This window comes from Phodopus roborovskii, unplaced genomic scaffold (assembly GCF_943737965.1).
Source record: "Phodopus roborovskii unplaced genomic scaffold, PHOROB, whole genome shotgun sequence".
NCBI classification, from domain to species: Eukaryota; Metazoa; Chordata; class Mammalia; order Rodentia; family Cricetidae; genus Phodopus; species Phodopus roborovskii.
In genome coordinates this window covers 7137901-7154455 of record NW_026126485.1, presented here as the reverse complement: position 1 = coordinate 7154455, position 16555 = coordinate 7137901, and the positions used below count along the sequence as shown (strand labels likewise).

Sequence of the window (16555 nt, the reverse complement as noted above, 5' to 3'; positions counted from 1 at the left end):
ACTGGATGCATTCTTTTTGTTTGATAGACATGGGGGGGGGAGCCCAGCAATGGCAAAAAAGTGAAGATGTGGATAGATCTTAAATAGTCTTTACATATTTCACAGTTGTGCTGTGAAATAGTTTGGTATATTTTGTGGGGGTTTTGCTGGTGTTCCTGCTTTATTAAAAAATTACAATTTCATTTCGAGATCCTCCAGACAAAATCATTTGAGCTTCACAGTCTTTGTGCAACGTTATTGGACTCACTTAATGAAATTATAACTCAAGCAAGGTATTTCATTCTGTTGGACTAAATGAGCTTGGGTGATGAGAGCTCAGGGGGAGCAAAGCCTTTGCTGTATTCATCCTTCGTGTTTGGTAGAATGAAGGAGGGGCAGGCACTTCATATTACAGTTATTTATTGTTCTCTTTGTGTGAACACTATATTGGTGCCTGTCCCTACTGGAAACAACAGCTGTTAACAGGCTCTGAGATGAATTTCAATGTGATCTCCTCTGGCCTCTGGAAAGCTTGTCTAAAAAGAAAATAGGCTCAACCTTGAAAGAAAAGAGCAAGTTCCAGCCTGGGTCTGGTTGCCTGAAGGCTAAGGGCAGTTAAAACCATCAGTGAGTGTTTTCATGGGTATCTGCACTTAGATCAAGGTATAAGTGCAAATGGGAATACTGGTACAGGCAGGAGTCCTCTGTAATAACAGGAAGAGACAAGAGGCAGTGTTGAACATGGTGACCCCACTAAAACATCCTGCCCTCAAGTGGGAAAGGCTGCAGAGGAGAAGGAAAGGGCCCTGTACAGCACAGCAACAAAGTCCTTCATGACCAGTGCCCCAAGCAGCTTAAGAGGAGATCAGAAATGCCTCTAATGCTGCACCACAGCAGACAAGTAATGTAGCACTTTCATCTGTGGCCCTTTAATGACTGTGGTCCAGATTCATAATGAAACAGAGATGGTTTTGCAGACACAAGGAGAGTGTGGTTTCTGAGAGTCCCCTGCACTGAGCCTCTGGCAGTAGAGAGTAAGTGCTGTGTGAACAGATATTCGCAGCTTCTGTAGTATATTTTGTTCAGTGGAAACTTCTAAAATAAGGAACTTAGACTCTATTTAATTATTCATTTTAAAATGTATTTCCCAGCAGCACTTCCCACCTAGAATTCCTTCACCTCTCTGTTCAAGAGAGGAATTGCCAGTTGAGCAAGAAATCCTTGTCTGTGGGAGGCTGAGGTAGGAAAATTTCAAGTTCAAAGCCAGCCTGGACTACAGAGTCAAAGACACATCAATCATGACAGAATGGGTGCAGAAAGTCAACTGTTCCTCCTTGACACTGAATTCCATCAATGTTAATGACATTTGACCATCCCCAGGACAGTTCAGGCCCTCTACCTGACTCTAGCCTAATTCTCACTTCTAGTGCTTCTACCAATACACCCACTAAGTGACATGACTATGGATTCAATGAGCCTGTGTGTGTGTGTGTGTGTGTGTGTGTGTGTGTTTCTCAGACTCTATTTCATGTATATAATTATTTCATGTTTATAATTCAAGAGCTCAGAGCATGTTTCACATGTGAGGGTTTGGGAGAATCCTTGTCTCTTGGAGGGCAATCCTCTCTTAATTGTGGAATTGTTTTACTCAACTTTTTTTTTTTCTAAAAATTTCCTTAATAGGTTTTAGCCTAACCACCTTTTTGTAGATGAAAGGTTGTTACTCTGAACACAATTGAAGGCTTCAGGGATGTAGAATGAAAGCAGAGAAGATGCCAAAAATAAATAAATAAGGGAAGATAGATGGAAATCATAAGGCTTTAAGATGAATGGAGAGAGGAATTTGATAAAATGCTGTCAGAAATTGAATAAAAGATGGAGCCAGAATGAAGTGTCTGCAGCCACGATGATCTTTCCACCTCCCTTGTCCAATCTTTTGAGAACAGAAACATATGAAAGCATTAGGTTTTTCTGAAACTTGATATCAAAAGTGCATTTCCTCTTCTTTCTCTTTTCAGACAAAGTAAGCATATTGTCAACCTTCCTCGCTCCCTTCAAGTACCTAAGTCCTGGCACCATAAACACAGAGGATGAAGACAATCTAAGTAAGCAACCTCACTTCTCTTGCAAAGAGGTCCTCTATATATATGCACGGGGGTGGGAGTGGCTTTTTCTGTTTCCTTATAGCCAAGGAGAGGGAGCTGGCTGATCTTGCTCAGTATAGGAGATCCTGCTCCCATCTCTAGCAGACTTATCTTCCTCAACAGTTATATCCTTACCCATAGTTCCATCCACACCTGCAACCAGCCCACACTCTCCATATCCCCACAGTTGTGTGGAAGTATGGAGTCCTACCATCACCTGAAGTATGGAGTTCTTACCCAGAGTCTTGTCCTCGTCTGAAGTCCATCTTCACCTTCAGAACAAAACTCATACAGATATTTATCCTCAGCCACAGCCTTGTGCCCACACATAATCCCATCATTAACATCGTACCAGCATTACCCGCAAACCACCCTGACCATCAGCCCACCCCACCTATAGGACCAAATCTATGCAGTCTTAGTGGCAATGCCATCTATGCATGGGATCATCTCTAATCTGTCATCCCCCTCTACATTCAAAGCCACACTCATGCAGAGTCCTGTCCCCAGCCAGAGTCTCATGTTCCCATGGAATACCATCGTCCCTTACAGTCCCTCATCCCTGTAGTTGAATCCTCACCTGAAGTTCTGTCCTCATTTGGAATCCCACTCCCAATTCTAGTTCTACCCTTCACCGGAATCCTATCTCCCAGTGCAGCTCCATCTTTACCAAATACCGTGCTCATCTAGGTTGTATGTGCAGACCACACTTACGCACAGTTGCATGTGCAGATCATGCACATCCACAGTTGGTGTATGTACAGACCATGCTCATCCACAGTAGCATGTGCAGACCATGCTCATCCACAGTTGGTGTATGTGCAGACCACGCTCATCCACAGTTCTATGTGCAGACCATATTTATCCACAGTTGTATGTGCAGACCATGCTCATTCACAGTTGTATGTGCAGACCATGCCCATCCACAGTTTGTGTACATGCAAACCATGCTCAGCCACAGTTGGTTTATGTGCAGACCATGCTCGTCCACAGTTGGTGTACATGCAGACCATGCTCATCCACAGTTGGTGTATATGCATACTTACCCCTGTCCAAAGCTTCAGATCTCACCTAGACAGTTACCATCACCAGGAAATCTGCCCTTAGCTAAAGTCCTAGTTTCATATAACATCCTGTCCTCTTGTGGAATTCCTTCCTCACTTGGAGTCTAGAGTCCCATCATCATCTTAAGGATAAGAAAATACCACTAATCTGTGACCAAAAGCCCCAAAGAGTGTAGGAAATAAACTAGTATTCTTAGATTCTTTTCTCTTTCTTTCATTTTCCTCTTCTAACTACAGAAAAAAAATGTTAAATGATTGTAATATAATGGTGTCTCAGAGAATGTATTTTACAGTTCTTTAACAAGTAAAAGGATAACTAGGGGTTTTCTATTGAAACATCTGTAGTGAATAAAGCTAGAAAAGAATGAGGCATCATCAGGTATCTAATATTGAAGCTGGGTTAAGGAAAGAGATTATATCCATCCCTTCTGCTTAGATCAATAACGAGGGCTCAGAATAGAAAGTAAGAATGAGAGGAACCAAGAGTGAAAGAGAGGATAAAAGAGGAGAGGAGAGGAGAAGAGAGGAGAGGGGAGGGGAGGGATGCAGAGTAAAAGGGAGGGGAGAAGAGAAGAGAAAGAGAAGGTAGTGGAGGAGGGGGGCTGAAGGGAAGGAGAGGTGAGGGGAGAGGAGAGGAGAGAAAAGCAAAGGAGAGGAAAGGGGAGAGGAGGAGAGGGGAAGGGAGGGGGAATTCTGGGGGGGGTGTTTGGCTTACCCTGTGTTCCCCTTACCTGTGGCATATTGTCAAGCATTTAAAAGAGGAGGCTGAACACCCCATAAGAACATCTCTCTGCATCTTAATATCACCTAACAGATGGACTTCTTTTTCAACTAAAATGAGCTAAGAATGTGCTTGTGAGACAGGAAGGCAGCCATGTGCTATTGGTGGTTGCTAAGGTAATGGGCTGAATCAAGCAAAAACACTGACAGAGATTTCCATGGGGATGTTGTCTATGTTGCCATCAGCCTCTAAGAATCACAACATACCATTGTGGGCACTGCCTCTCTAGACAATTGTTAATCCTATAAGAAAGAGATATTTCTTCCTGTGATTAGTCACTGTCCTCATTGCTGTGACAAATGCCAACAAAAGCAACTTAAGGGAGGGAGTGTTTATTTTGCCTCACAATTCAAGGTTATCATGGCAGGGAAGTCATGGCTGCAGAGTATGACCTGGCTGGTCACATTGCATCGACCATCAGGAATCAGGAAGGGATGAACGCAAAGGTTCAACTTACTTTTTCCTTTTCAGTTCAAGCTCTCAGCCCATGGGAAAATGCCACTAAATCTAGGAAGGGTCTTCCCACCTTAGCTAAAATAATCTTAGAACCTCCCCCACAAACATGTCCATAGATTTTTCTCCTAGGGGATAGTGTCTAGATCCTGTCAAGTTGGCAATAAATAGTAGCCATCAAATTTCCCTGCATCGCTGGCCAAAAGTAAAGTTGAGAGTGCTCAAAGGTCAGAACTTTGCCAGATTGTCACAATTGTCTGCTTGAATCATTTAATTTCTAGAGAAAGGAGTAGATGTGGAGAGAAAGGGGAAGAAACTGATGGGGTTTAGACAGGGGTTCTTGGCCCTGATTTCTGAGGTCCTCGCTTAGCAAGGCTTGTGGTTTGACAAAAATCAAAAGTTTCCAGACCCGTCAAGTCATGGATGACTACCTCAGAAACCTTGGGAAGAGAGGAGTTAGAAAGTATATTGTATGTATGTGCTGAATTTATTCTGACATGAGAGAAATTTGAATTCTGTTTTCTGTTCTCTCCACCTGGAGCTGCTGGGAGCTGGCTGAATTAGGAAGAGAAAGCATGGAGTTACCTAGGGAACTTTTAAAGAAAGAGAAGCAAATGGATTCTAACTTATAGAAATTCTGGAGCCACTTTTATGTAGCAACTAAAGACCCTAGATCTTAAAAACCCAGAACCTTTGTAGAGTCACTGATCTATCCAAAGGACACTGAAAAAAGTCACACACACACACACACACACACACACACACACACACACACACACACACACCACCAGTATTTGACTCCCTCCTGAGGCTGACCAGTCAGGAAAGTACGAGCCTAATTTGGGGTCAAGGAGTTCCTCATGCATGTTTACTCTTTGGCTTCTGAGGGGATTACCAACACAGAAAGTTATAGAGTTGAGGAGAGGCAGGGGCATAGAACACAAGGAATGCTTGGTCAAGGATGGGTTATAATTGCAATTAAAACTATTTTCCTCTGATTTGGTTTACTGGCTAATGGAAAGAAATGTATGGATAAAAATAATTTTTAGTTGTTATACATTAAAATACTTTTGAAGTGCTTGTGGAGCCTCGTTTTGGTTTTTTTATTAATGGATTCATTTGTTTTTTATGTGTGTATGTGTGGTTAGATATGTGGGGGTGTATTGTGTGTGTGTGTATGCATGTGACTGTGCAGGCATATGTACGTGGACACAAGAGGAGGATACTGGATGTCTTCCTCTATCTTTCTCCCTTCATTTTCTTTTGTTTTGTGGACTTTGAGACAGTGTCTCTTCACTGAACCTAATATCCATGTCTCTATCAGGCTATCTGTAAAGCAGTCTGTGAGATCTGCCTTTGTCTACACCCCAGTGTTGAGGTTGCAGATGTCCATGGCAACTGCTGACTTTAACAGGAGCTGGGTGATAGAGGCCAAAATTCAGGTCTTCCTATTTGTATAGCAAGTACTTTGCCCACTAAGTCATCTTCTCAGACCTGATTTCCTCCCTAAATGCTGTTAATTTATTCAGAAAACTATTTTTACACATTTGTACTTGAGATATATATGTCCATGGTGTGGGTAGTGTTTGTGCTGTATACATGTGTATGGCATGACTGTGTTTGTTGTGTATATGTCTTTAGTGTATGAGAGTGGTATGTGTGGTAAATGTATATTCTGTGTACATATGTGTAGCACATATAAACATGTGTGTGGAAGCATGGGTGGGAAAAAGCACATTTGAACCTCCTCTATCCCCATGCCTCATTCATTTGCATCCTCTGGATCTGCTCTGATGTAAAGACAGCTCATGTTTAACCATTTACCTGCTTTCAACTGTTCAAGAAAGCTTTTCAGCAGTGATCTAGATCCTGGAAACATGGAATGCATAAAAGGTATTGCCTAGAGCTGTGAATGTCTCCATTTAAAAAAGTTGTGCAGAGAGACAGAGAAAAATAGTGAGGGCACATCCACTACACACAATGTTCTGCCTACAGAACATTGGTATCTAGGAGCCAATTCACGTAGGCTGAATCTAAGCCAGGAGACTAACACAATACTGTGTTTTCAAGACTTGTCTGCCTTCAGCATTCAGTTCTGAGAAGGCTTCACCTTGCAACACAGAAATGCAATGTATTTCTGTCTATCCTGGCCCTACCCTCTGCTCAGAAGTTGGGATTCGGCTCAGATTCAGTGACAAACTAAGACCAAGAGTTCATATTGCCTTTGGTCTTGACATCTCCCTGTCAACTACATCTGCTTTTCTCTGAATCCCATGCACCCGGCCTCACAGTTTCGTAGTTTCTCATGACAAGCTTTGGAAGACAGCATCTTCTACCAACTTCTGCAGCTGTTAAACTGTCCCACCCACACACACCAGCAAATGTCAAGCTCTTGCTACCTCCTGCATACCTCAGCCTGAACCTATCTGTCTTGCACCCCACTGTTTAGGCTAACTCCTGCCCCTTTACACATCAAGCCCTCCCCACTGTCTGGGGGAAGAACAAGCTGCCTGCCATTCTGCTGTTGTTAAGCCCTGTCATCTGGGAGGAGCTGTTCTGTTTTTAAAACCAGGGCTGCTTGGCAGCCGAATAACCTTCACCAGGAACAATATTATCTCTTCAAATGTAGCGTGTCGCACTGGATGGCTGGCTCTCCAGAGCCCTCCTGACCCACAGACATGACAGAGTCATTACCAGTGATGCATACAATCCCAATGATGTCAAGCCATGAGAGGAAGCCGGGTGTATATAATAACCAAGTAGAAGATTCTGGCCTGCACAGGGGCCAGCAGAGATGGAGGAGGCACATAAAGAAATCCGCAAGCAAGCATGGTTTCTTAGGGATGATGGCAACATGATACCATTTAATACCCGACCACCACCTTGTCTAACAATTCCTAAATGTCATCAGCCCAGGTCATCAAACTTAACAAATTGCAAATAACAGACTTATTTGGAAAATAAATATGTAGCCATAGCTATGACAATATACAATTTTCCTTCCTATCCAAAATACAATTCCTTCATGCATTAGACCTTTAAACTTAGCATTATAATTGCTGTCATGTTTTGTCAAATGAGATAATGTACTTATAAGGCTCTGGAGAAGAATCCAGTTGTGAGAGAAGCAGAATGGAATAATTTCATTTTTCATTTTCGTATACAGATGCCTTCCTGACTTAGACATTTTCTTTCAATGCCTGGCAGTCTTCAAATTGCTCATGATTGTTCTATTACTGTTGCTTATGGTATTTATCTAATGTCGTCTGTAGTTATTTGCTTGCTTTTCCCCTCTAATTCCCATGATGGAAAGACACATGTGACTCCCTGGGGGGGGGGGGAACCTTATGACAGTCACAGAGTCACAGTTCAGAGATGTTTTCTTTTACAATGTCTTGAAGAAGGAGGCAATTTGCCACTGTACCAAGGCAGAAGGACCATGGGCACTGAGGCCATGTGTGTGGTCTACTTGGGAGTGGGTTTCATCAGGAGAGGGAGGCACAATGAAAGCTGAGACTGCCTGTGTCAGGTGGAGTTGGAGTGGCCATTCTGTCACTGCAGTGTGACAGCATCGTTCTCCTTTCCCCTCTGCCTCCTCAGCATCCTGACGCAGATCTGATACACTCATGAATACGCACTTGTACACACATGCGTGCGCGTGCGTGTGTGTGCGTGTGTATGTGTGTGTGTGTGTGTGTGAGAGAGAGAGAGAGAGAGAGAGAGAGAGATAAGATCGCCCAAGGTCTAGTCTACTCAGCCAATAAGCACACCACGCTGATTCCACCCCAGGTGTCTCCAGAAATACTCAAAGAAAGGTATAATCTCAGATAAAGTACCCAGTGGGTAGGAAGAACAAGACAAGTAGAAAGTCCTCATGTCCCCTCATAACCCAGCTATATACACATACTGCCAGAGCAAGAGTCCCAGAGCAGGGCTGGAAATTGACAGCACAAGGGCCACGGTGTTTACACAAGCCTCCACATTTCTTTGTAGGATACAAAGATCTCCTCACTACTCCCCAAGTGCATGGCTTCACAGTAGTTCTCCCACACAGTGCTTCAAAGTCAGAGGGTTTTATTTTTTATTTTTTATTTTTATCTCCTGACTTTTTTAGTCTGCCGATTATTATATGTGACAATTGGGTGTATAAAACCTATTAACTAAATGGAGGAAAAAATGAATATAATTTCCTGGGTCAGAGGAGGGCACTGGAACGTATTTAATGCCTTTTCTGTGAAGAGGAAAATATGAATGTGTGATGTCAACATTAGAGCTATGAAGAGTTCACAGAAAAGGCAGTAGAAAATGCCCACATGCTCTGGCGCCTAGGTATGAGTTTGGCTGCAGCTGGATATGAGTAGCTGTAGGTGAAACTAGAGTAAGGAAGGATTCTTTTGTCTCCAACATTGTCACAGAGGAGTGTTACCTGTGTCTGTGTTGTTCTTGTCGACATTGAGGAGCCCAAGAAGAAAAGATAGGGCTTTTATCCACATGAATGGATGTACAGGCAATGCACTAGAATCCAGTAGGAGTGAATGTTCGCCTTGACAAGCAAAGAAAAAAGACCAGGGTGTGTGTTTCGTTCTGCTCCTAGGGAGCCAGGTCTGTTCTTTTGTCCATAGTTCGGGGAGTAAGATCAATATCTACCATCAAGCATACCAGAGAAATCAGAGAACAACTCACCCTTCTGTCTGAAACATCCTGGAAATTCTAGGTAAATTGATGAAAAACACCAGCTAATAAAATAGTCATGAAGAAAAGCTGGATATGGATAGACATAGGGGGTTCTGCATTGCTTCCCTGCTGCACTTTAAAATGCCCCTAAGGTGGTCTTTTTGCTAAGCCTGATAGATGATGGATGGATAGATAGGTATAGATGATAGATAGATGATAGATAGATAGATAGATAGACAGATAAATTATATAGATGATATGTAGACAGACAGAGATATTCATATACTCACTTAATTCACCTCCACTCAACTGATAAAGCAAATATAAGTAAAATTTTCTGTCATTTAAAGAAATAAAGCTTACACAGAATGATCTGTCTAAGGTTCTAATAAGCATAAACAATAAAGGCTTCATTTGATCTCCCACCTGCTTGATTCTAGACCCTGTGGAGTGAGCACTGAACTGAACCACTTCAAGTTCTAAGGGGCCCAAGACAGAGACCACAGCCTAAGTCTAGATAGGCTCTGAAGTACTTGCTGAACTCTGAGGATCAGTTAACCAACACATTTTGCATTGGTAATATAACCATGGGTAATGTTATCCCAGAGAGTCTAACTTGTAACAAAGACAGGACCCAATGTCTGTAGTTTTTAATCAGCTGTTACTAATTTTTGATTATTAAGAAAGGATCTCGAACAAGCTGAAACACAGTTCATATGGTTACTCATACTTCACAAGCACAAACACCCGAGCTTGACATCCAACACCTGTGTAAAAAGTTCTGTACTGGGAGCACCTATAATCCCAATGCTGGGAGGCAGAAAACCAGAAGATCTGGGGCTTTCAGGCAAGCCAGCCTAGCCCACTTGGCAAGCTCCATGCTCAGTTGAAGATGCTGTCTCAAGTGAGAGGTTACCCAACATCAACCTTTGGTGTCCACACCTGTACACACTCACACAAGCCCATGTACATATATGCACATACAAAAACACATGCACACTTGGGCACACACACATGCACATGCTCACATGCACAGGCACACACACACACACACACACACACACACAAAGAAAGGAACTCACACCGTGGTCTAATAATCAAAGTTACATGAAGAATTACAATTACAATAGTAAGATATTGAGAGTTACAGAAGGGACACAAATAAAAGGGATTTCATCATGTGTAGAACAAAAACATTATTTTCTGAGTTCTATTCCCTAAAATACAGCAGAGGTCATCTGATATGCTGACCACCATAATCACACTGGCACACTTATTAAATCCCCACGTTGTAAGAAATCAATAAGAAATTAGAAGGCTCCAAGCAGGTTTCTAGGCAATCTGATGTGGGGATTTGGGAATTGTTTTGTTTGCTCTTTATTTTCCATTTTGAGTTCAGTTTGGGAAAATCACATGGTTTAATCTAATGTACACTTTCCCTTGGCTTGAAATACCCTAGATGGCAGAGTCTGTTGCAGTGTGCATACCCAGAGCACACAATGATTAACACAAATGGCTAAGATTTAGCACTTGCCATCTAAAAGGTAATTATTTTTGCTGAGATCCATAACAAATGAGCATTGCATGGTTATAACTTAGAAAGAACTCAGATTCACACTTTTGAACAAACTAACCTCCCCAAGCCTAATAGCTTTTTAGTAGCAAATTGATAGAGATAGTAGTAAGCCCATTTCACAATTTATAAAATTAAACTGAGAAGCTGAGCTTGTTTTCAATGCAGATCCCAGTGCCCCCCTCTGGAGCATCCTAGCAAAGGCTGTTTGGGCTTCCTTATAAAGATATGATGATAGCTATGATCGATGAGTTAGCTTTGAGCTAAGAGGAGGTAGAGTACATGCTGAAAAGAACATTCTCCAATGTCGGGATACCTCTGAAAGGCACCTGATTTTCAAAGGCATCCTTTGTGGCTGTGAAATTGTGCTTTCTTCTTCATTATTCTCTAACAACAATGCCATAAACTGAGAGGTTAGGAGCACAGCAGCTATTTGGGCAGGTCTCAAACGAGGTAGCTTTCAGACTACATGAGAGAAGTAGGTCCATGTGCCAGCAGCCAGTGAAGCATTCAGTGTCTGTTTTGAAGCAATGGGTTCACTGGAAAATACACCTGAACCTACTTTCCACCTGCTTAATGAGAAAACGACACACACACACACACACACACACACACACACATCCCTCTGCCACAGAGCTAGAGCTCCCAGCCCCCGAGAACATGTGCAAGGTACATAGAGAAACCTGGACACAGTTGTGCCAAGCCAGATCAGCCTCAGGACTCATCACACATGGGATAGACTTGGCTTCATTATATCCAGATGGCCTGGGGAAGGGTGTTAATCTACAAAGGCCAAAAAATTGTCACAGCCATTCTGTGTCCATAAAATCAACTTACAGCCACTGCACAGATGAGAGGAGTGTGAGATTCCTAGGACTGAGGCCCATCATGCACCCAACATAGCTTGAAACCTCTATAATAAAATTAGTTCAGCTCTTTGAGCCTCAGTTTCCCCCCCCCCTGCCTGCTTATAGAATGTTGACCATACTAGCCACTAACTGAGTACTAAGGAAAAAGGAAATACAGTAAAGTTGGGTTCTCAATATATTACATAGAGCCTGGCAGGAATTGGTAGAGGATCAATTCTTGGGTTTTTATAGTAAACTGGAGAATTTAGCATTCTAGAAGCACATACCCTAGCAAAGTGCAGCAAGGGTCATGTGGCAATTCACATGGTCATGTAGCAGTTGACAACCGGGATTTTCTAGACAGGTCAGCTTTTAATAGAGAATAGCCATCCAAGATGTCTAGTCTTAAATTATCTTTAAACTCATCTTCACTCAGTTATAAGTCATAGTTATATGTAAGTAGCTCTCAGGCTGCACAAGAAAAGAAGGTCCATGTGTCAACAGCAAGCCAGACATTCAATGATTCAGTATCTGTTTTGAGGTTGTGTGCTCACTGGAAAATTCACCTAGAGTTTCCACTTGCTTAATGAGGAAAAAAAAAAAAAAGACACATTCACACCTGCCACAGAGATGAGAGCTCCCAGCCCCTGAGAACAAGCACAAGATACACAGACAAACCTGGGTATGGTTCTGCCTAGCCAGATCAGCCTTAGGACTCTGTGTGTGTGTGTGTGTGTGTGTGTGTGTGTGTGTGTGTGTGTGTGTGTGTATAGTTTTATGTATGGTTATAGCAAGTTTTGCTGAACTTTATGTCAGGTTTTTTTTTTTTGCAAAGATATAAAATGTGAAATGGTTCAGGTGGTGAAGGTGTTTTTCCACCAAACCTGATGACCCATGCTTAATTCTCGGAACCCACATGGTAGAAAAAGATAACTGACTCCTGAAAAGTTGTTCTCTGACCTTCTGACCTCCACACACATGCTATGGTGTATACATACATACATACATACATACATACATACATACATGCATACATACAATGTAATTTTGTAAAGAAAGAAAATGGCACAAATGAATCCATCCTTTGTTGTCTTATTTCTTTCCCTTCCCTCCATCCCCTCTGGGAGACGAGAATATGTCTTTATGATATAATTGTCTTCAGTTCTTTTGCAAGTATGATTACATGAATAATGTGTCATGTGAGTATTCTTATGACATTCTATCCTACTCAATGGATTACTTTGCAGGTTCATTTTGTCATCTAACATTATGTTGATGAGATTTATGTTGAAGCATATTAGAGCCCACTAAGATAAAATTGTTGTATATCATTTTGTTGTTTGATTCTACTATAACTTATCCATTCCTCTAGATGTGGGAAGTTAGGTGTTTCCTACAGTTCCAGTTTTTAAAAAAAATATGCTACAATGAACATATTTATTAATCCCAGTTCCAGGATGTATCCCTAACAACATATTACTGAGTAGGTAGTGTTTCTTTGTTGTCAGTGGGTGTTCCTAATTTTTTTTTTTTTTTTTTGCAATTTAATTGTACCTGTGCTCATTCCCACTGATCTTAAGGTGCATGTCCTTAATATCCTTAAAATACATTAGCATTTTTATCTGTTTTTCATGTTTGCCTGGCTACAATGGGAAGAGTATCAGAAGAGTAATCCAAAGATTCCTGCTATCCTGTAGGAGAAATAGAGCCCGGTTTTGCAGCTAAGTCATATGGTTCATTTAAAACCATTTCCTACCTTGATATGTCAACATGTGGTATTTATATTTATAAAGACAAATGACTTCTAGTAAGTGCCCTTTGTTAAGAAGTCCCAGGTGATTGAGACAGAGAAGTCCAAGAACCACATTCAGATGAAGAGTCAAAGCCAAATCTCAGCCCCTGTGGCTTTGGATGACAATGGGGCTGGATGGTGAGGTCCTATGCGCCCCTCACACTCTCAGCTCTATAAACAGCCAGAATGACCGAGGCCCAGAAACTGTATAATACATGGTATAATTCATTTGAATGGCTCCTGTCTCTCCATGGAGGTCTCAGGTGATACATTTTGCACTTCCAGATGTGAATTGGGAGGTTCAGTTTTGAGAAACTCTGCTGGGCTTGATATAAAAGAGAATGGCCTTAACAAAGCCCTACCTACTGCTCTTTGGTGCTAAGGGCATCACAAGCATCCATCACCATTCCTGGCAGTCCTGGCAGCATGCGAGGACGAAGGCACCCATCACTGCAAAAAAATCCTTTCTAACTTCTGCTGTTGCCCCAAACCATACATAGACAGGGCTGCTCATCCGTTTAAGAGATAATGTGGGTGCTGAGGAAGTAGGCACTTATAGGTGAAAACATCATAACTTATACAGACAATAGTGTGGGACCACTCATAGAACACAGCCCTTGCCTGTCTCTTTCTCATTTCTTTTCAAGCCTGACTTTCTGAGAACTGCCCAGTGATGGAGGTCTTACCCCCATAGCAACTGGTCCTCACTGTTGCTCCTCCTTTGTGTCTTGCAGAAGTCATTGCAGCACCTTCCCCAGATCTGACTGGAGGTGCTGATAGCAAGGAACCCATGAACTTGGATTCCCAGCCTTACAAAGCTGTCATTAGCAACAATTGCTATCATTAGTGGTGACCTGCCAGTGCCCTGGGTCATGACTAATTTGTTCTCACCTCCAGGTACCAGCAGTGCTGAAGTGAAGGAAAACCGAAATGTGAGCAACCTGGGGACTAGGCCTCTGCCCCCTGGAGACTGGGCCAGAGGCAGCACGCCCAGCATTAAAAGGAAAAGGCCCCTGGAGGAAGGAAATGTGGGGCATTTCTGCAAACTCCAGCTGATCTGGAAGAAGCTTTCCTGGTCTATGACACCCAAGAATGCGCTGGTCCAGCTGCATGAGCTGAAGCCCGGTCTTCAGTACCGGATGGTGTCACAGACTGGCCCTGTTCACGCCCCGGTCTTCGCAGTGGCTGTAGAAGTGAACGGACTCACATTTGAAGGCACAGGCCCCACTAAGAAGAAAGCCAAGATGCGGGCAGCAGAGATGGCTCTGAAATCCTTCGTGCAGTTCCCCAATGCATTCCAGGCCCACCTAGCCATGGGCACTAGTACCAGTTCATGTACTGACTTCACCTCTGACCAGGCCGACTTCCCAGACACTTTGTTCAAGGAGTTTGAACCATCCTCAAGAAATGAGGACTTCCCAGGCTGTCGTCCCGTCGACACTGAGTTTCTGTCCTCTGCCTACCGGCGAGGACGGCTTCTTTACCACACACTGGACCTCATGGGCCAGGCTCTGCCTGATAGGTCCAGGCTGACCCCTGGGGCCCTGGGTGAGAGGAACCCTGTAGTGGTGCTGAATGAGTTACGTTCAGGCCTGCGGTATGTGTGCCTCTCAGAAACAGCCGAGAAGCCCCGAGTCAAGAGTTTTGTCATGGCTGTGTGCGTGGACGGGAGGACGTTCGAAGGCTCTGGACGCAGCAAGAAGCTGGCCAAGGGCCAAGCAGCACAAGCTGCCTTGCAGGCCCTCTTCGACATCCGGCTGCCTGGCCACATGCCCAGCAGGAGTAAAAGCAACCTCTTGCCACAGGTGAGACTTCTCGGGTAGCAGCCTGTCAGGTGAAAGATAGGTGTGGGTGTGCGTTGGGATATTCTTGCTGTGATGGGAGAGTGGGCCTGTCCTTCCCACCCCCCAGGGTGAGGGAGTCTGTGAGCAGAGTATGGTGAAACAATGGCCTTCCTGAAAAGACCCCTTTCCTAAGCACACACAGAGAGAAATTGCTGGGGTTTGTGGACAGAGAATCGTGGGAATGTTAAGAAAGCAAAGAAATCATCGACACAGCAACTGAACAGAAGTAATAATAGAATTCATAAAACTAGGCAACTTTCACAATGATGGAATCAACCACTAGGGAGGAAAGACAATCAGGGTCACAGCAAACAAATGGAGCCAGCAGAGGGCAGGGTATTCTGTCCCCCATCAAGAGCCCGGGACTTCAGGGGGCAGAATTCATTTGCCAGGCCCTCCAGCGACTCAGAAAGTAAAGAACCAAGAAGAAAGAAGTGTGTTGGTTGGGGGCCTGTGCTGAGTTCCTAGTTAAGTACTCTGAACAAACCAAGACAGAGATTATCTCATTTGGAGTGGCCAGGACCTCTAAAGTTGTGGTTTCCAACTAGGTAGAAATTTCCCCAGTAAGACACTAGCCACAGATCAAGAGTCATAGGAAGAAAGACTTGATGGAAGATAGAGAAGTTAGGAATGAGAATTATGGGACTGTGGATATGACTCAGTTGGTCTAGTGCTTGCCCCACACTGTGTGAACCAGGAATGGTGGTGCACATCTGTAATCCCTGCACTGGGGAGGTAGAGACAAGAGGATAAAGAGTTCGAGGTTATCTTCAGCTACCTAGCAAGTTCAAGGTCAGCCTGGCATGTATGAAATGGAAAGGAAGGAAAAAAGGGAGGAAGGAGAGAGAGAGAGAGAGAGAGAGAGAGAGAGAGAGAGAGAGAGAGAGAGAGAGAAAGGAAAGCTAAAAGGAAGAAAGGATCTCTCCCAACACAATGGTGGGTCTGCTTTCATTTTTTTTTTCTTTCTTGATGATACTGGGGTTCAAACCCATAGCCACTTACAAATTAGACAAGTGGTCCATGTGAGCTATACCCCCAGCCCTGTGGGTATACTTTATTAAGGAAGTTACCTTTACTTGTTTAAGGTACCTTTGTAGCACTGCCTGTGACAAGAACTATTCTCACACCACTTAAGACAACCTTATTCTGCCAAGTTCTATAATTGCTTATTTATGCAAATTATCTTTTCTCTTATCACTTTGAAACTTATTTGTAGGTCTGTCTAATGTAGTCGATACAGAAAATTATTTTTATTCATTCTGCACATCAATCAAGGAAACACTTTACATAGTTAAAAGGCACTTAGCCCTGTGTGGGATTCATCATAAGTACTTAATTACTATGAGTTATTGCTGTGATCGCCACCATCATGACATCACAGCACCTGGAATAGAATACCTTAT

General features: G+C 43.1%; 1 protein-coding gene across 1 annotated transcript in view; it reads left to right on the top strand.

The window, feature by feature from the left end:
* Adarb2 (adenosine deaminase RNA specific B2 (inactive)) overlaps nt 1–16555 on the top strand; it is a 548969-nt gene that overhangs the window by 340158 nt on the left and 192256 nt on the right. Inside the window, exons 2-3 of the mRNA XM_051194782.1 lie at nt 1998–2084; nt 14206–15113. Coding sequence (XP_051050739.1) covers nt 1998–2084; nt 14206–15113 — 995 coding nt within the window. The remainder of the gene's footprint in view (nt 1–1997; nt 2085–14205; nt 15114–16555) is intronic.